Source organism: Balaenoptera ricei, chromosome 7 (genome assembly GCF_028023285.1).
Source record: "Balaenoptera ricei isolate mBalRic1 chromosome 7, mBalRic1.hap2, whole genome shotgun sequence".
Taxonomy (NCBI): domain Eukaryota; kingdom Metazoa; phylum Chordata; class Mammalia; order Artiodactyla; family Balaenopteridae; genus Balaenoptera; species Balaenoptera ricei.
The window spans coordinates 77,143,382-77,163,242 of NC_082645.1; the positions used below are offsets into that span (position 1 = coordinate 77,143,382).

A 19,861-nucleotide genomic window follows, 5' to 3' on the forward strand; every position below is an offset into this window, starting at 1 on the left:
AAATCTATGGTGTTAAAAATCAGTATATGGTTAGCCTAGGGAGAGGTAGTGACTGGGATGGGACTCAATAAGACATATCGAGTGCCTAATTTATTCTGGGTGTTCGTTATGTTTATGTTGTAAAATTTTTTCAGTTATACATTATAACCTTCCTGTACTTCAAAAAAAATGAATCCTTAAAATACATACACACTCAGAAAAAATTCACTGAATTCAAGCTCTTTAGTTTAACATAAGGCTCCTCACAGTCTGGTTCCAATCATCTTTTTGGCCGTATTTTCTGACACTTTACTCCTTGTTCCCAGCTCTGCATTCTCCTAACATTTGTCCTTTGAGTATGTGCTTTGTTCTGTCTGATATACCCTTTGCCACTTGACAACTCATTCCCATCTGTTATTCTCTGCTCAGAGGTCTCCTCTGCGAAGCCTTTAAGACTCCTTCCACCATTTTCTGGACACCCACAATAATTTGTGCAAGCCTCTAGCTTAGTAGCACTTACCATATTTTGTTTACGTGTCTATTCCACTGGATTGTGAACTCCCTCTGAGAACAGGTACTGGATTTTCATTTTTGAAACTCAGTGGCAGCACAGCACCTTACCCATTCATTCATCATACCTACCATGTGAAATGCTCTGTGACAGGTGTCTGGAAATACAGGAATAAGCAAGCTTCTCAGCAGCTTATAGTCTGCTATAGATGGCACTCAATAAAGCAAAAAGACAGGAGCAGTAGAGAGAAAAGGACACATAATGGGGACAGGGACAAGCAGGTAGAGAGGTCTTTACGGAATAACACTGTCACTTTTATGGTGTTCAACACTAAATGTCTGAAGCTTTGTTGTGCTGTTTTAAGGCTTAAAAGGGAAATATTTCTTAGCATTTGTCCTTGGGATTGAATGAAATTAAGTGGAAGGTAGAATTTAAGCCACAGTAAGTCACATCATCTGTTATTTTAAAACCAAGTGGCATAAGCCCCTGTTATATCCTGTCTGTTAAACAGGTCTTTGATTTTTTTAACTAGTTTATATCAACTGTAGTTAAGAGTTATGTTTTGCTATGAATTGTGAATATTTTTTTAAATAATCATCTTATACATTATGTACTTCTATCTATAAATCTTTTCCAGAAATGTTCAGATTGACCCAAAAAACAATAGAAACACAAAATACCTAAACGAGTTGGTCTACTTCACCGAATACTGCAGCTTCACAGACATATTTTTATTTTTAAATATTTTTTCACCATTCTGGAGGGTCATATTGTTTTAAAGAAATGGGCACTAATATTTCTTTCCTCTTATAAAAGGCTTAGAACCAGTCCAAGAAGAGTGCTTTTTGCAACCTTAAGATTTTTCCGGTAATTTCTTAAAAGCATTAACAATTAAAAAAAAATGAAAAGACAGTATCTAAAGATGCAGGTACTCCTGTTTGATGATATCCTAAATGCTCATGATAGTACTTAAGGGTCACTAAGCTCCATCAGTGGACTGGGAACTGTTTTCTCTTCCTGTCTACATAAATTGATGCATTTTCCCCTTAAGGTTTATTGTGCTCTTTCCCAAAGGAACAATGCATCCATCGACACTGCCATTCAGTTACTCTTATTAATAGCAATTAACTGCACAGTGTAATAGGTACCTTCAGCAAATATAATGCCCACTTCTATAGGTCAAACTGTTTTTTAAACATAATTTGGCATATCATTTTATTTTTTAAGTAGTTAGCCTTACTGAGATGTAATTTAAATTTACGTATGATAAAATTCACTCATTTTAAGTGCATAGGTCCATAAATTTTGATAGATGTATACAGTTGTACAACTACCCCACAATCAAGATATAGAACATTTCCATCACCCCAGAGTTCTACTTCCCTCAATTCTATCCCCGGGCAGTTGATTTGTTTTCTGGGCCTACAGTTTTGCCTTTTCCAGAATTTCATAAAAATAAAATCACACAGTAGGTAGTCCTTGTGTCTGCCTTCTTTCACTTGGCGTAATGCTTCTGAGATTCATCCAAGCTGTTTAATGTATCAGCTCATCCCTTCTTATAGTTGAGTATAATATTCCACTGTATGAATATATCACAATCTGTTTACTCATTCAATACTTATAGGGATTGGACTGTTTCCAGTTTGGGGCTATTATAAAGTTACTATGAACATGTGAGGACAAGCACCTGTGTGGACAAAAGTTTACACTTTTCTTGGGTAAATCCCCAGAAGTGGGATTGTTGGATCTTACAGTAAGTGTACATTTAACTTTATAAGAAACTGCCAAACTGCTTTCCTGCCAGCAATATGCAAGTTGTAAGTGCTCCACATCTTTACCAACACTTGGTGTTGGTACTGTCAACCTTTTAAATCTTAGCCACTCTAATGGATGCAGAGCAACATCTCACTGTGGCTTTAATTTGCCTTTTCCTAAAGATTAAAGATCTTGAGCATTTTTTCATGTGCTTCCTGGCCATTCATGTATCTTCTTCGGTGACATGTCTAGATTTCCCATTTTTAGTTGTGCTGTTTACATTTTTATATTGTATATGTGGTGGATTAAAGTCCTGTTATCAGATACACATTTTACAAATACTTCCTCCCAATCTGTTGCTTCCTCATTTTCCTGATAGTGTCTTTCAAAGAGGAAAAGTGTTTTATTATAATAAAGATTTATCAATTTTTTTCTTCTGCAGTTCCAGCTTTTTGCATTAAAAAGAAAATCTTAGCTAGCCCAAAGTCACCAAGATTTTCTCCTATGTTTTCCTTTAGAGTGGTATAGTTTTACTGCTTACATTTATGTTCGTAATACATTTTGAATTGCATATAGTGTGAAGGAGCTCAAAGCATGTCACCCCAAGATACGCCATGTTGTCATATTGATTATTTTGAGTTAAAGGCACTTGGGAAACAGTAGGTGTAAGAAGGGCACTCTGGGGGCTTCCCTGCTGGCGCAGTGGTTGAGAATCTGCCTGCCAATGCTGGGGACACGGGTTCGAGCCCTGGTCTGGGAAGATCCCAAATGCCGCGGAGCAACTAAGCCCGTGAGCCACAACTACTGAGCCTGAGCATCTGGAGCCTGTGCTCCACAACAGGAGAGGCCGCGACAGTGAGAGGCCCGCGCACCGCGATGAAGAGTGGCCCCCACTCGCCGCAACTGGAGAAAGCCCTCGCACAGAAATGAAGACCCAACACAGCCAAATAAATAAATAAATAAATAAATAAATAAATAAAAATTAAAAAAAAAAAAAAAAAAAGAAGGGCACTCTGACCCTCCTTTTCTTCCTGAAAGCAGGAGATACAATCCCCATGTGAAAGGTACCCTCCCTGTGCCAGGAGGAAGGAAGCCATTCTGATCACCAGAGACAGGGAATTTGGGGCCAAGAAATCTGTACAAACGAACCTTCTTAAATTAACCCTTATCTTCCTAGTTACTTCTTTACCATTTACTACTCCTAGCCAAAAGTTATTTGTCTTGTCAATTCTTCACAAATTTATTGTTTCTTTGTCTAAAAGGTATACAAGCTTCCTGCTCTGGTCATTCCTCAGGTATTCATTCTCTTGTACAGACACCCATGTACATGTAAAAATTTAATAAAATTTGTATACTCTTCTCCTTTTAATCTGTCTTATGTCAGTCTGATTCTTAGGCCCAGCCAGAGAACCTAAGAGGATAGAGAATTTTTTCCTCCGCTACAAGGGCAAGGTAAGAGTCAATAACTTTTTTTTTTCCTTGCATATGGATATCCAATTGTTCCAGAACCATTTGTTGAAAAGACTATCTTTTCCCCACTGAATTACCTTGGGAGTTCAGAGCAAGTATTACTCTAGTATTAATTTATGCCCACTACTAAAGTGTAAATCTTCTGGCTGATGGGAATATGAACACTTCCCAGACCTGTGTGAGACTTGCTAACTGTTCACAGACTATTGCTTTCCTGTGACTCTTTCCCTGCTCTTGTGGAGTTTTACCCATAACACGTACAGATCAATATTCTGGAAACTCCTGCAGGAAGAAAGCTGAGTCAATCTTAGGGCTCTTTTGTTTGTTTCCCTTCTCTCAGGAATCACATGTGCTGCCTGCATTGTCCAAGCTCTATAAATACTTGTTTCATACGTTTTGTCCAGTTTTCTAGTTGTTTACAGAACAATTCCTGTAGCAATTTTCTTGAGTATCGGTCACTTTATTTTTAAATAGTACAGTATACAGGTAATTCTCAAAGCTTACAGAAAGATTAGTAATCTTTTAAGTTTAATTTCTCGTTTTAATACTTTGCTGCTCCTCTTTCTTAAAATCTATGCCCTGGTTATCTTTCTTAGTTCTCCTGTTTTCCCTCCAATTTTTCAGTGCATGAATTCTTTATAGAGGCCTGTCATATTCTTGTATGTTAACTTCTTCAAGTAAAAACTGAGTTTCATTTACTCTTCATGAAATGAGCATTTTAAAATAAAAAAAATACATAAATCTCACATTACTGATTAGAAAGAAGAAATCCCAAAAAATCTAATAAGAGTTTTCTAGTACTGGAAAAGGAAAGTATACGCCCTCTCTCTAAGCCTTTAACACAGCAGGATATCCTACATCAGTAACAAGAAAACACCTAAAAGACAAGTCAAAAGCAACACTGGTTTCCCTGGCCATTTGCTCAGGACCACCTTCCTGGACACTAATTTGACTCACTGCTCTCTGCTCTTGTTTCTCTGCCTCTCTTGGCCGTGGACTTCATTCCCCAGCCCTCCTAAGGACTGGTGACCCATTTAAATTCCTTCCTTGGATTAGTATCCTTGCTGAGAGTTGAGGCAAGGGAGGTCGTCTCAACCGCTTCTAGCCATGACTCCTTTGATTACTGACATCACTTGTAATTCTGGAAAAGAAATACTTCTCTCATTGGCCCTGAAGAACCTTCTTTACTTTGGCAAGCTTGCTAGTCTCATTACCAGAAAAGGGAGATTGAAACGGGAGAGCACTTCCTACAAGTCAACAACAACAACAAAAAACCCAATTAAAAAATGAGCAAAGAATTTAAACATATCTCCAAAGAAAATACAAATGGCCAATCAGCATATGCAAAGATGTTTAATATCACCAACCATTAGGGAAATGCAAATTAAAACCACAATGAGGGAATTCCCTGGTGGTCCAGTGGTTAGGACTCCACGCTTTCACTGCTAAGGGCATGGGTTCAATCTCTGGTAAGGGAACTAAGATCCCACAAGCCGCGTGGCGTGGCCAAAAAACAAAAACAAAAAAAACACACAATAAGCTATCACCCCCCCAGCCATTAGGATGGCTATTTTTAAAAAAAAAAAAAGACAGAAAATAACAAGCGTTGGCAAGGATGCAGAAAAACTGGAACCTCTGTGCACTGCTGTCGGTGGGAACATAAAATGGTGCACCTGCTATGGAGAAGAGTGTGGAAGTCCTCAACACATTAAAAATAGAATTACCATGTGATGCAGCAATTCCACTTCTGAGTATGTATTCAAAGAATTAAAAGCAGATATTTGTAAACCCATGTTCACAGCAGCAATATTAACAAGACCTAAAAGGTAGAAGCAACCCAAATGCCCATCAACAGATGGATGGATAAATAAAATGTGGCATAAACATACAATGGAATATTATTGAGCCTTAAAAAAGGAATGAAATTCTGGTACCTGCTACAACATGGGTGAAACCTGAAACGTCATGGTTAAGTGAAATAAGCTAGTCACAATAGGAAAAATGCTGTATGATTCCACTTATGCAAGCTGTCCACTGTAGTCAAATCCACAGAAAAGGAAAGCAGAATGGTGGTTGCCAGAGACTGGGAGGAGAAGGAAATGGGGAGTTATTGTTTAATGGGTATAAAGTTTCAGTTATGCAAGTTGAAAATATTCTGGAGATTGACTGCACAACAACGTGAATATACTTAACAATACTGAACTATACACTTTAAAATGGTTCAGATGTTAAGTTTTACATTACATGTATTTGACCCCACAACTAAACACACACACACACACACACACACACACACACACGTGAGAATACCGCAATGGGAGTCTTTGGTTAAGGTTTCTCTAGTATAAGCTACCCATCAGGGCATTTAAATAGCCCATTAGCTTACATGGATTGCTTGGCACCATGAACAACCTATACCAAAAGAGTGATTAAAAGGAGATTTGATGAATTCCAACCCACAGCATTATTTAAAAAAAGAAAAAAAAAAGTGTATTGGAACTTAGGAGGAAAATCTAAGAAAGGACATTGGAAGCCATAAAATAAGGTACTACGAAAATTCCATCAGTTGTAAAGATGGAACTTCTTTACAACTTCCCCATATTTGTCAGTTTTTTTAGCCCGTATGTTATCCTATAGTGATTGGCAGTTAAAAATCTAAAGAAAGGATTTAAGAAAAACTGTATGTTTTTATTTAATGATAAGCAAGTATGTTGAAAAGATTATGTCCTTCCCCATGGACAATCCTAGAGAGAAAGGAACCCCTAAGACATGGAGTAGATGGCTGCAACTTCAAACATCAATACAGACTAGATCATTGGGACCTGCAGAAGGAAGACAGGAATCCCTGAAGAGTCCACAGGGTCAGGAGCAATCCTTGAGGTTTATTGACACAAGTGTTAGAATCTTCTTTAAAAGTTGTTCAAACATGTGATCTGCAAACCTGTCACTGAAGCACTAACAACTATCTTCTCCTTCAGGGTTGTTTCTTGGTTTGTGTTTCTGGCTGACATAATTAAAAGAAGCCCTATACCTAAGGCTCTGTCAGGGAAGCCTCAGTGGGAATTTCTGATCCCCACATCATGTTACTCCCAGCAGATACTAATACCGAGGAGCCACATTCATTCAACAGAGCAGGTCAACTGAATAAAAATGAAAATCGGTCCTTCCAGTGAGGGTGCTTATGCTGATCCTAGCTGTGATGGGTGGCTTGCCAAGTACCCTCTTCTGACTGCAGAATAAACATATCGCCAGAGAAATGGGAGGAAAACTGGAAGACCATCTGAGTCCTAGCCCTCAGTTCTGGGGTAGGCCAGTGGTTTTAAAATAATATGGTTAGTTGCTTATCTGTACTGCTTTTATACTATTCAATATATAGCCTATGAGGTAATGTGCTGCATGACTATTTTCAAATGAAATTGCTAAGTGCATACTTAAACCTATTGCTGAAAAAACAAACAAACACAAACAGGAATGCTGGTTTCTATATTGCTCTGAAAACAAGAGAACCAACTTTCAAGTCAGAATCCTTGAAATATAAAATGATTATCTACATTTATGCAAACATTCCTGAAAACTGTTAACAGTAACATTACTTTTGTGAGTTAGGGAAATATATAGCTGGTCTACTTACTCTAATTTATGCCTATCCTTGAAAGTTAATAGAATTCCAATACTAAATAAGATCCTAAGAGACAAATTAATATTCCCTTAAGAATGAGGAAATGTTTTCATCTTCACAGGTAAGATTTAATTTAAATTTTTTGTCAGTAAGTTACCTGACAACTGAAATGCTATAACTATACCTGTAAATTGAAAAATACTATCAGATAAAGAGAAACCACCTTTTCTTTCTAGTATAAGGAAACATACATTTTCTTTCCTTTGTCTAGAAGTGTAAAGTACCCCAAGTTTCACAGTCACATGATAGTTCCATGAATGTCAGTATCCAATATGCACTCATTTACACAAAAACAGCTTTTCTTCTGCTGTTACCAGTTGAGTCATGTTGAAGAAAGATCAAAGTGTACCTAACACTGAGAAACACTGCTTAGGGCTTGGCTATGGCTGTAGATGGAGCCTATTGTTAGTTTAGAAAGGATCACTTTCTTATGAAACCTACTGCTAAAAAGACCATATACTGATGTGTTGCACATTAAATAGAACTTACAGACTAATGTCACAACTGCAATATATTATAAGGTGACTGTTCTCCATTGATCCAACCCTTCTAATAAAAACATCCCTGAACATTTCTCCCTCAAGACAAGGAGGACTACTGGAGATGAAGCATGCTTATGAAGTCCTTCTCTGTTATAGTCAAAGGACCTAAAAACAGCTTAGCTTTGTTATCAATATCCAGCAGGTAGACAAGGCATTTGGGTTTAGGTAAAGGTTTTGTGGAACTACTTTCTGGAGCTCAGCTGAGTTCAGGAAAAAAACTGTGCAGTGGGCTACGTCACCATCACAGAGTTCTGATGTGCAGTGGGCTACGTCACCATCACGGAGCTCTGACACCCCTCAGAGGCCTCCCTATCACAAGAATTCACCACTCTTTTGGCAGAAACAATCTCTACATTACCTTCAACTGCTCTAGGGCAAAAGATGAACCATCTTGCTGTAAATTTTCAATAATCTGTTCCATAGTATTGGCTGAGAACCAACTATGAAAAAAAAGGGAAACATAAGATTTCAACAATGTGCAAGCGATTTCTTCTTTCCATGATAGCAATGAGTCTAAACACAGGCTTCCCCTAAACCCTATTTCAATAATGAAAAAATTTCCAACCTATATTACAGGATGATGAAATAGAACATTGTTTCTCTGGGTATTTGCAGTCTGCCTTCACTAACGGGAAATAAAGCCTACATTTTCTCTTCTGCTTTCTTGCATCTATTATACATAATAAGTAAATCATGTCTTAACTGTCAAAAACTGATGCTTATAAAATGTAATGATAGTTGCCTTATTTTCCAACAGTTTCCCTCCTCTTGTGTTTAAGTCAGTCTGTCAGTCTCTCAAATCATTGCACAAAACCTTTTGCTGATCAGCTTGATAAGACCTTCAGAGAAGATGACTTTACAATGATAAAAGATAAGTTAATTCAATTGTTATTTTCTAGACTCTCTTCCCCATTAAAGAAATGTTTTGCACTAAAATGAATCAGCATGATAGATTACTTAAATATAATGAGTTTATTTCCCCCTGAAGGAGTGGGCAGGAAGCTACTTTCAAAGGTAACTAAAAAAAACATTGCGTTATCTGATCTCAGAATTTGTACATTATCAAACACAGCACAATTACAGTGTTAGTAAATTCAATTTAATATAGTCTTTCCAAAGGAACAGATATAATTGACACCTCTCTTTAAGTACCTGTTTATTTTGTCCATGTGTTCCTCAAGTATAAAAGACTTGTCTTGATCAATCTTGGACTGTTTGAAAATAAAAATCCTTAATTAATTTGAAGCAACTCAAATCTTAAAAATTCTTAAAATTTTCACCATATTTAATGATATATTTTGTGGCAGATTGTAACTTTCACTCAAATTACATCCAGTCTCATAAATAACTACTACCATATGTTCAAAATTCAGACACTATGTATTACTCCAGACTAGCTCTTAAAACTATCAACAGCAAAAAATGTTCTTGTATTTTTATTTGTATGCCATTATATATGATTATGTTATCATTAAAGTGTGTCAATGAATTTAAGGATTTCAAGGGACCTGAGACGTCATCCTGCCCCAATTTCTGTCTGATATAGAAATCCCTACCACATCCCCGATTATCCCCACAGCACTGACCTCAAGGGGAAAAAAAACACTACCTCAGAAAAGAACTCATAAGTGCTTGAACAACTATAATTAGGATTAAAAAAAAAATTTTTTTTGAACCAAAAATCAGCCCTCTCGTGCTTATAGTTCTAGTTAGTCCCCCTTGAGTTAATCTCTTCTCACACAGTGCAGTTTTGAGTCCCCTCACAATCCAGGTCCTTCTTATGTACAAATTCCAGTTTATCAAGGTCATTCTTAAAGTGTGGTACATGTACCTTAGCTGCAGGTGTGGCTGAATCATAGCAAAGTACAACAAGGTTCCGCATACCCTTGTTTTGGATACAATGCTTTAAACAACAGGACTAACTCTAGGTTAGTTTTGGGGCAGTCCTATTATGCTGTGCTTTACACTGGGCAGTTAAAACTTTTTTTAAAACTGGTGCCATTGTAGGCTACATTTCTCCCATCCTGTACTTATGAATTTGGTACCTTAGACTGCAATACAATTATCTCTATTGTGATACTGTGATTTAAAATAAAAAATATGTATTTGGTCTTCGTCCATATATTTGGCCTTTTGTTCCAGGCTCACAGCTCCCAAAAACCCATGAAAATTCCTAAGTAGATCACCTTTTGTTATAATATTTGGTCTTTTGTCTTCGGTTCCTGAAATAAAGGTGAAATGGCTGTCTTTTGTTATTCACAACAAGCCCCTTTCAATCACACCTTTGTTTATGTTACTGAGGTGACTATAGGAAAGCCCTAAGGATGGGGGCTGGTTGCCAGGGGAACCAACCAAGGGAAGTTGCAGTCCCATACTCCACTATCTAATCCCACACCTCCCCGTCTCCACCTCCAGTGAGGGGAAAAGGGCTGGAGATTGAGTTCGATCACCAATGTCAATGATTTAATCAATCATGCCTATATAATGAAGCTGTCATAAAAACTCCAAAGGATGGGGTTTGGAGGGTTTCTAGGTTAATGAACATGCAGGGAGAGTGAGTAGTTCACCCCAACTTCATGGGGACAGAAGCCCCTGGGCTTGAGGCCCCTCTGGACCTCACCCTATGTATCTCTTCATCAAGCTGTGCATTCATATCCTTCATAATAAACCAATAAATGTTGTGTTTCCCTGAGATCTGTGAGTCATTCTAGCAAATTATCAAACCCAAGGAGGGGGTCATGAGAACCCCAATTTATTGCCAGTCAGTGAGAAGTACAGGTGACAACCTGGGATTTGTGACTGGTGTGTAAAGCAGGGTCCATCTTGTGGGACTGGGCCCATTAAGTTGTGGGATCTGATGCGAACCTCAGGTAGACAGTGTCAGCATTGAAAGGAATCATAAGACACCCAGCTTGTGTCCTGGAGAATTGCCTGATGTGTGGAAAACCAACACGTCTGGAGTCAGGAGTGTTGTGAATGTGGTAGTAGTGAGAAGGAAAGGAAAACACATGGAGTGTTTCCCCACACATTTATCAAATTTCACATTTTTACTATTAAACAGATCACTCTGAACTTGAAGTGGTTTTTTTTTTCACCAACATGTTTACCTAATTTAACTTAGTTTCTTAGTTTCAAATCAGTCTGATCAAAACACCATCAACATTCTCATCCAAATCACTGAGGAAAACACTGACTAAGAGAAGGCCAAGACGGCTTCACTTACAGACTAATACCCAAACATTTAACAGAACTCCTTGGGAAGGCGCTTCAACCCCCCACCCGCTATAATCCATCCCGTGTTTACCCAATTTGACAATGTAAGAGGCTGTCAGATGCTTTGACAAAATCTGATGAAATGCTCACATGCTCTGTATTCATATTCATACACTAACTATTCAGGGCCTGTGAATCTGTACTCATGTTCTTCAGTTCCGGGTAATTTGGGGGGGTGGGTACCATTTCTCTAAATATTTCCTCTCCTCTGTTACAAATTCCTAACAGGTTTGGACCTCCTGGAATAAGACCTAATTCTCTTTTCTCTCCATTTTCCACCTTATTATCCTCTTTGAGTCTTCCTCATCCATCAATTTTAATCTAATCTGTTGTGAGGTTTTCCCCTATTTCACTGTCACATTTTAAATTTTTTTATTCTTTAACTATTTCTCTTCGTAACATCTGTTCTTATTTCACAGATGAAATATTTTCCTCTTATCTGAAGATTAAAAAAAACAACCAAACCTATAATTGTTAGGGTTCCTCCTTCTCCTTGCATTGCCTACTTCCTTCAAGTACATTTTTTATTTTAGCCAATCTCCGGTTTTTAATGCCTGGCAATCCTTGTTATTCTATGTGAAGCATTAAAATTAGGAAGCTTTGTGTGTAATGTCAATTGCAATTATGGGACTGTCAATTGTCTGATGCATTATGAGATGATCAGGCCTGGATGTTTTTTTCATTAGAGGGGTGCTCGAATGTCAATAGCTACAGGTTTTCTTTTGCTTCTAATGAACTGCTTGGGAGTGGGATGGTGCTACTGACTAAATGTTTGTGTCCCCACAAAATTCATGTTGAAATCTTAATCCCAATGTGATAGTATCTGGGGGTGAGGCCTTTGGGAGGTAATTAAGTCAAAAGGATGGAGCCCTCAGGATGGGATTAATGCCCTTATAAGCAGAGACCTGAGAGAGCTCACTTTCTCTCTTTGCTGTGTGAGGATACAGCAGGAAGGCATCCATCTGCAAAATAGGAAGAGGTCCCTCACCAGGAACCTAATAGGCTGGCACCTTGATCTTGGACCTTCCAGCCTCCAGGACTGTGAGAAATTTCTGTTGTTTAAGCCACCAAGTCTACGGTATTTTTGTTATGGCTGCCCAAACTTAGATAGATGGTACGTAAGAGTTCTGGAAACCAACTAGGAGAAGAGGCCAGAATTCTTCCCATTTAATATGTTCTGCCTCTTTTCAGTAGAGCACCTCACCTATCCCTGCCCTTAGCCAGCGAGGCCTGTCAGAGGGAGCTGGTACCCTACAAAGAGTCTACAGAAAGAACTGGCTTACTTCTTATTGGCTTCCCCCACTGAGTTCAGTGTTCTCGGGTCTAAAGTAGTTGCCCTCATCATTCCACTTTCAAGCTTCCAAAATCCTGACATCTCATGCCTGCCACTGTCTCCTTTTCTGTTCTATTTCTCTTTGTGGATTCCTGCCTTTCTTATTCCTTTACTACAATTTTAGTGGGGTTTCAGGAGGGAGCATATATGGCATCTATCATGTTAAATAGAAGTCATGTAGCATTTTTATAGATTCTTGGCTCTTAAAAGAGAATTTAAGTTAGACAACAAAAGGAATTAAAAGAAAACACTGCAATGTATGTTATTATTATATTTAGATATAGACCAGAGTTTCACTTTAGCAGCTCCACAAATAGCATCAACACTGAACCTCCATTACACAAATGTCACAGTGTGTTGTAAAAAGCCCTTGCAAGGGCCAATCACAAGGCTATGCACTGAAATTCACCAGCAATGAGAAAACAAGCTGTGTAGTTGCATGTAAAGAAGTCACCTTCTCAGATGGCCATCCAAATGATTGTGAAGCACTGATACTCCCAACAAGCTTTAAAGTAAATAAATCCCAGCACATTTATTTATATCCACAAACTATAATATTCACCAACTGCTAATTTTTCAGTCACTTCCCCTTCCCCATGAATTAAAATCTGAGGTTAGAATACTGACAAGATTACCTTTGCATGGTAAGTTTCTAAGACATCTGCAATATTTTCTTTTGAAGGAGATTTCAGGGCTAACAAATCTTCTTCTAACATGCCCAACTACAGGGGGGGAAAAAGGAAAACATTTATAACACCACAGCAACACAGAACTTTTTTTCTTTAGAAATCTTATATTCTTTTTAAAAATCCTTGTCTTAAAATTATGATGCTCTCCCTTCAGCTGAGTCAATGAAGGCAATTTTCACTGAAGTTGAAGGCACACACATTCCCACAAAGTAAATGCTGTCTTGCAAGGAATGGATAAAGACGAAAGAAATTGAAGAGGAGAAATAGAGACATTCATCTTTGTTTCCCTCTGGCTACTGAGCACTTGAAATGTAGTGTTGCAACTAAAGATCCCAATTATAAATTTTATTTTAATTAATTTTAACGAAAATTGCCACATGTGACTAATGGCTACTATAGTCAATAATACAGCCACACTTAACTCTTGTATGGCTATTAACATAACTGACACCATCTTGGGCCCAGACAGTTCCTCCTGTCCTTGCACTGACCCTACCCAGGGCTGTACTGTGTGGTAAGTCACTTCTCTGTCATCAAGGGCTTTGTATCAATAGTTAATAGACATCATTTAATACTCATTAGGACCAAGTGGCCTCCATGCTCTGTTAGTCCCCAAACAATGATGAAGACTCTCACTGATGTATTCCCAGTGCCCAAGAGATGAGTTACCCATTCATAAATCCCAGTTTAGGAATGCATGTCCTGTTTCCAAACACACATCTCCATACCCGAAGGTCAACTATAAAACTATCCCAGTTGCCCCTCAGCAGTGCAGAGTGCAGTTGCGAATGCTGCCAGATCACTGTCCCAATGCCACCCTGAGCATAAGTCACCCTGTAACAAACTGATCCACTGATTATATGGAGCCGCCTGCCTCATTTTTTGGTCTCAAGATACCTTTTCAGTTCGGTGGGTACTTTTCGTTCCCTCTGTCCTCCAACAGCTTTCCCCCTATATCCCTCACATACCTCTTCCTACACTCAGTCAAACGGACTTTTTACTGTTTCTAAAACATAGCTAATGCTTTCCTACCCCTATGGGGCTTGCTCATTAAAGTCTCCTCTATCCAGAAAAACTTCTCCTGACAATACTTATCTTAAGGCCCAGATGAACTGCAACCTCTATGAGAAAACTTCCAGTCCTTTCTTATAAGCAAGCTCTTCCTTCAATGGATTCACTCCGTTGAATCCTTTCTTTGTATTCTGTTTGTACACTTACCATACTTTACTCTGTCAGATGATACAGATGGTTTTTTATCTTTTGTACCCACCTCTAGCCCCATTCCCAACATGTATTATTCATTTCTGTTATCCACCACAGGCCCTGTAAATGGTAGTCTATGCACTGCATATATTACTGGGCAATCTGACTAAGAGAGGAAAGGGTTGTGGATCAGCTCTCTCCCCTATCCTTAACCAAATTCCACTATAATCAAGGGTGTCCCTCCAGAGCAAATAATGGAGTACCCATGTTTGCTTCCTGTTACAGCTCAAGGGAAGAATGAGACAGCCACCTACTCAATGTGACCAAGGATGCCCATAAAGATCTAAAAAAGAGAAAGATATGAAAATTCAGGCAAATGTGATGGAAGGCCCTCGTAACAGTGTAAGGGGACAACTTTGAACTTTGTATACTTCATACATTTTAATAGCATTCCTTCCCCTATCCCATAACACCCCTCCCTCAAGATCAGAAATCCATGGGTTTCCTGGGAAACTGACTTTACCCCACAGTTCAAGGGATGGAGCACATTAGCTAGGATATAGATTAGCCAGTGTATTCCACCCACCCATGTGGTTCAGGCACAAACCAGTCCAATAAGACAGCTAAGCCAGCTGAAGCAGAAAAATCCCAAATCTCTTGCTGGGAATTCTGAGGCAAAACCACCTTGAACTGGGCCTTCTGTTACATTTAACACAATGACTTTCAACTGCTATGATAAAACTGCCATCCTCACTTTGGAGATGGGAAAACTGGGGCTAAAGAGGCTAAATTCAAGCTAGGATTTAAAACCAGGCTGTCCATCTGCACATCCTTTGCCACTGTGCTATCCTGGGCTAAGAAAACTGACCGTGCTGTTTAAGAAAAATTTTTTAAGACAAAGGTAAGTAATATGTGTCCCTTACAACAGATACCCTTCAGAAGAGTTTTTAAGACCATATTTCATAAACTTTTAAATGCACTAGGGAAACTAACAAAAGAATCTTTCAAAAATATCTTTATAAAAGCCTATCTTTTTATACATAAATTCAGATTTTTATATATTAGACTTTCTTAAAATATTACTTTTTTTTTTACACAGACTATAATTATTCATTAAAAAATATTCACTGAAGGTACCAGGCAAAACAGCCCTGGATCCAGATATAATTATTTCCATTTTGCATATGAGGAAATGAGGATTGGAGAGCTTAAGCACCTTCCCCAGGGTCACACAGCTTTAAGGGTACATGTAGGGTTCAGACCCATGTAGACCAAAGCCTGTAATGTCAACCACTCATACTGCCTCCCCATGCAGTATGAGCTATTCCAAACAACACAAAATGCAATCATCCAAGTAATTACCTTTTCAGAATCTACAAAGTGTGTAGCAATTCCTGCTGCATACACATCTCTTCCTTTCAGCCTGAATCCTGTTAATGCAAGGAAGCACCCAAGTTTTCCTTGAAGTCGTGGCAAGAAATAACCTCCACCCACATCAGGGAATAGCCCTGTAATTAAAAACAAAAAAAAGACAATGATTCAAATGAAAAAGATAAATTCAGCTCTCTTTACTTGAGATCAAAGAGCCATTTTTCTCTGGAGTCTGAATCTATAGTAAAAACATTATTACTATACCACAGTACTACAATGTACTATACAATGCAATCAATGTCACAAAAGACTTGCTATAAATTGTGCTAACTTAATTGGGGTATTTTTCAAATTTTTCATGTTTCATTTCTATAGAAGTCAATAAAGGATATGACGGCACAATGTTCTGGATATAACTACTTGATAAATATTACTTAAATTTCTCATCTCTACTACTACTTTTTAAGAGTCTCCAATGTAGGTAAAGACTGAAAAAATATGCTCTTTCCAAATGATAAGCACAGGAAAAAATATATGTAATCTAAGGCTATTATGTGATAAATTATTATTATCATTTAATCAATGTCCAGTCAATTATCTAATATTCAAGATACTTAAAGTGATGTGATAACCATTAGTCCTACTACTAAATGAACAAGTTTATACCTAATTAAATCACTTGCACTTACTCTTTTCTTAACCATGAGTATTTTTAAAATTCCCTTATTCTCTCTACTGGCAACAACTAAAAATAGCATATATGCAAATACTTGCCAGTACACTACTTTTTGGTGTTTAAGAGCTCCTTAAACAATTGTGACCCTCTAGGTTTATAATCCACCTATCTATTTGAAAATTGCTTCAATTAATTCAGATAAAAATACAAGCATTCAAATTCTTTCCAGTTCTACTTGTCAAAAAGTTCCTAGGGCTTCCCTGGTGGCACAGTGGTTAAGAATCCACCTGTCAATGCAGGGGACATGGGTTCGAGCCCTGGCCCGGGAAGATCCCACATGCCGCGGAGCAACTAAGCCCGTGCGCCATAACTACTGAGCCTGCGCTCTAGAGCCCGTGTGCCACAACTACTGAAGCCCGTGTGCCTAGAGCCCGTGCTCCGCGACAATAGAAGCCACCGCAATGGGAAGCCCGCGCACTGCAATGAAGAGTAGCCCTTGCTGGCCACAACTAGAGAAAGCCGCGCACAGCAACAAAGAACCAAAGCAGCCAAAAATAAATAAATAAAATGAATAAATTTATTTAAAAAAAAAGCTCCTAGACTTGAAAGAATCAGTGGCATGCTACTGTAAATAGAAATGTCTTTAGCATCTCAAACAAGATAGGTCAAAAGTTGAATTCATAACCACTGCCCCCCGCAATCATCCCCCTTCCAGTATCACTCACCCCAATGAAGGGTACAGCCATCCCAACTCAAACCTTCTCCTGACCACCCCTTAACCCTCCATCAATGACTATGTTCTCTTGCTTCCTCCTCTAAACAGTTCTCTACACAACAGAGGGAACTTTTTAATAACACAAACCTTTTTTCTATGTTCTTGTCTGATTGAATTCTTTTTTTAAAAATTATTTTAATAACACAAATCTTGATAAGAGTCTTGCATTCTACTGCTTAAAACTCTTCCATGACTGCCTATTTCTCTTAGATTAAAACTAATACCTTTATCAGTCTTCAAGGCCCCTGACCACTTTTTCAATTACATCTCTTACTACTCACTCACTATACTCCAGCCACTCTGGTCATCTTTCTGTTCCTCAATATTCATTCCTACTTGCCCCTGAACCTCAGGAGCACTCTGCCCAAGTGAAAACACTTCTGTCTGTTCCAGGGCACCACATTCTCCCTCTTCGCCCTTTGCCTCAATGGCTACTTCTTTCCAGTTCCCCTTACTGGCTCCACCTCCCTTGCTGGACCTGTGCCCACTGCTGTGCCTAGGCCTCATCTGAGGCTCTCCGATACCCCACACACGCATTTCCTTAGCTCTTATAGCTTTAGATAGTATCTATATGCAGATCAGTCCCTGTTAGGGACAGAATTGTGTCCCAAATGGTGTCCCAAAATTCTTAAGCTGAAGTCCTAACCCCACAATGTGACAATTGGGAGAAAAGGGCCTCTAAAGAGGTAATTAAGGTTAAGTGAGGCTATAAGAGTGGGGGCCTTATCTAACAGGACTGGTGTCCTTGTAAGGGGGAGAGACACTGAGTGCACACACAGAGGAAAGGCCATGTGAGGACAGAGAGAAGGCAGCTGTCTACAAGCCAAGGACAGGGGCCTTGGGTGAAACCGAACCTGCCAATACCTTGATGTTGGACTTCCAGCCTCCAGGACTGGGAGAAATAAATGTTGTTTAAGCTACCCAGTCTTGGTATTTTGTTACGGCAGCCCTAGCAGACCAATACAGTCCCAAATCTGTCTATCTAGTTATGCCTTTTCCCCTTGAATACAAACTCTCAAATCTGCATTCTAGATTTAACCACATAGATAATAAGCATCCCAGATACAACGTGGCAATAACACAACTCCTGATTCTCATCCCTCCAACCATACTGTTCCTTCCCTAATTGGCCTCATCCATCTAGTAGCACTACCTAAACACCTTGGAGTTATTCCTGATTCATTATATCAGCAAGCAAGCTAACTCCAAAACATTTTCTAAATCTATCCACTTTATTCCAACTCTATAGCTCCATATTACTCCAAACTTAAAATTATCTCTCTCTAGACCTGTGCTATCCAATAGAATTTTCTATGATGATGAAAATGTTCTATAATTAGAACATTTAGCCACTAACTGGTTAGCCACTGGTTAGCCACTAACCAGATGTGGCTATTAAACACTTTGCAACTGAGGAACTGAATTTATTTATTTCATTTATATTAAATAGCCATCTGTAGTTAGTGGCTACAGTACCAGAGAGCAGAGCTCTAGATTTATGTAATGACCTCCTAACAAGCCTCTCTACTCTTGCACTCCCTACAATCCATTGTCCTTAAAGCAGCCAGAATGATGGTATTAAAATGTAAACCAGACCATGCCACTCCCTGCTTTAAACTCTCCCACAGTTTCCCATAATGTTTAGGTTTAAATCCAAACTCTTCGCCAGAGGTCCCTGTGTACCTCTTGAAGAGCACAGTATAACACTCCTGCCCTTGATTCAGACAGTTGACTCTATTTGGTTCCTTGAACAGGTAAAGCTTTATCCTTGCTTTAGACTAACTTCTTAACACCACAGTATTCTGTTCTAAGATATTAATACAGCTGCTTCCCTCTTGTCATTCAAATCTCAGTCTAAAGGACATCTCCTTGGAAAACCTCTTTAACCATCTAATCTAAAGTAGCCATCCAGGAGAATTACACTTTGGATAAGATGGAGTAAGAGGGACTAAATTTACTCTCCTACTTGAAATAACTATAGAAAAACAAATGCAATATATGAAATATCAGTTGTCAACAAACTGGACCATCAGGCAATAAAGGTAAGTGATCTCTGAATATCTGAAAACAAGTGAGGTAAACTCTACAAAAGCTCCAGCTTAATGCCTTGAGAGAATGTCCAGGCCCAGAACAGCCCTTGATTTGAGGGGAATAAAGCTAAGAATCCAGGGAGACTGAGGCAGACAGAATTCCCAGAACAGAGTACCAGAGAGGAGAGAGCTGCACAGAGAGAAAACTCTGGAGATCTGCAGAGTATCTCCCTTAAGTCCTCAGCTTGGTATTGATCAGTACATGTGTATGAAGAAACTGCCTGAGGTTATGGAAAGAACCACAGGAAAGGATTATAGAGAACAGTACTGCGAACCTACACAGGGTTGAGAATAGTGCCTGTGTCCACCAATCAGACTATGAGAACTCAGGATTCGTGGGGGCACTGAGTAGAATGCAAAGAAGGGTCTCATTTAAGTAGTAGGAAATAATTAGCCCTAGCCTGAGCACTGCTCCAACCTTGCAACTAAAAAAAATAATAATAATAAATTTTTTAAAAAACTAAAAGACCTGAAAGGAACAAACTGTTTCCAAGTAACATAACCTCATCCCAGAA

At 38.7% G+C, this 19,861-nt stretch overlaps 2 protein-coding genes across 3 annotated transcripts in view; one reads left to right on the plus strand and one right to left on the minus strand.

The window, feature by feature from the left end:
- C7H2orf88 (chromosome 7 C2orf88 homolog) overlaps positions 1 to 3,690 on the plus strand; it is a 312,337-nt gene extending 308,647 nt beyond the window's left edge. Inside the window, exon 6 of the mRNA XM_059928366.1 lies at positions 3,630 to 3,690. The gene's annotated coding sequence lies outside the window, so the exon portion shown is untranslated. The remainder of the gene's footprint in view (positions 1 to 3,629) is intronic.
- HIBCH (3-hydroxyisobutyryl-CoA hydrolase) overlaps positions 1 to 19,861 on the minus strand; it is a 91,633-nt gene that overhangs the window by 14,653 nt on the left and 57,119 nt on the right. For both annotated transcript variants that reach the window (XM_059928342.1, XM_059928343.1), the window contains exons 8-11: positions 15,797 to 15,942; positions 13,178 to 13,264; positions 9,089 to 9,147; positions 8,295 to 8,376 (exon numbers count right to left, since the gene is read on the minus strand). In XM_059928342.1, coding sequence (XP_059784325.1) covers positions 8,295 to 8,376; positions 9,089 to 9,147; positions 13,178 to 13,264; positions 15,797 to 15,942 — 374 coding nt within the window. The remainder of the gene's footprint in view (positions 1 to 8,294; positions 8,377 to 9,088; positions 9,148 to 13,177; positions 13,265 to 15,796; positions 15,943 to 19,861) is intronic.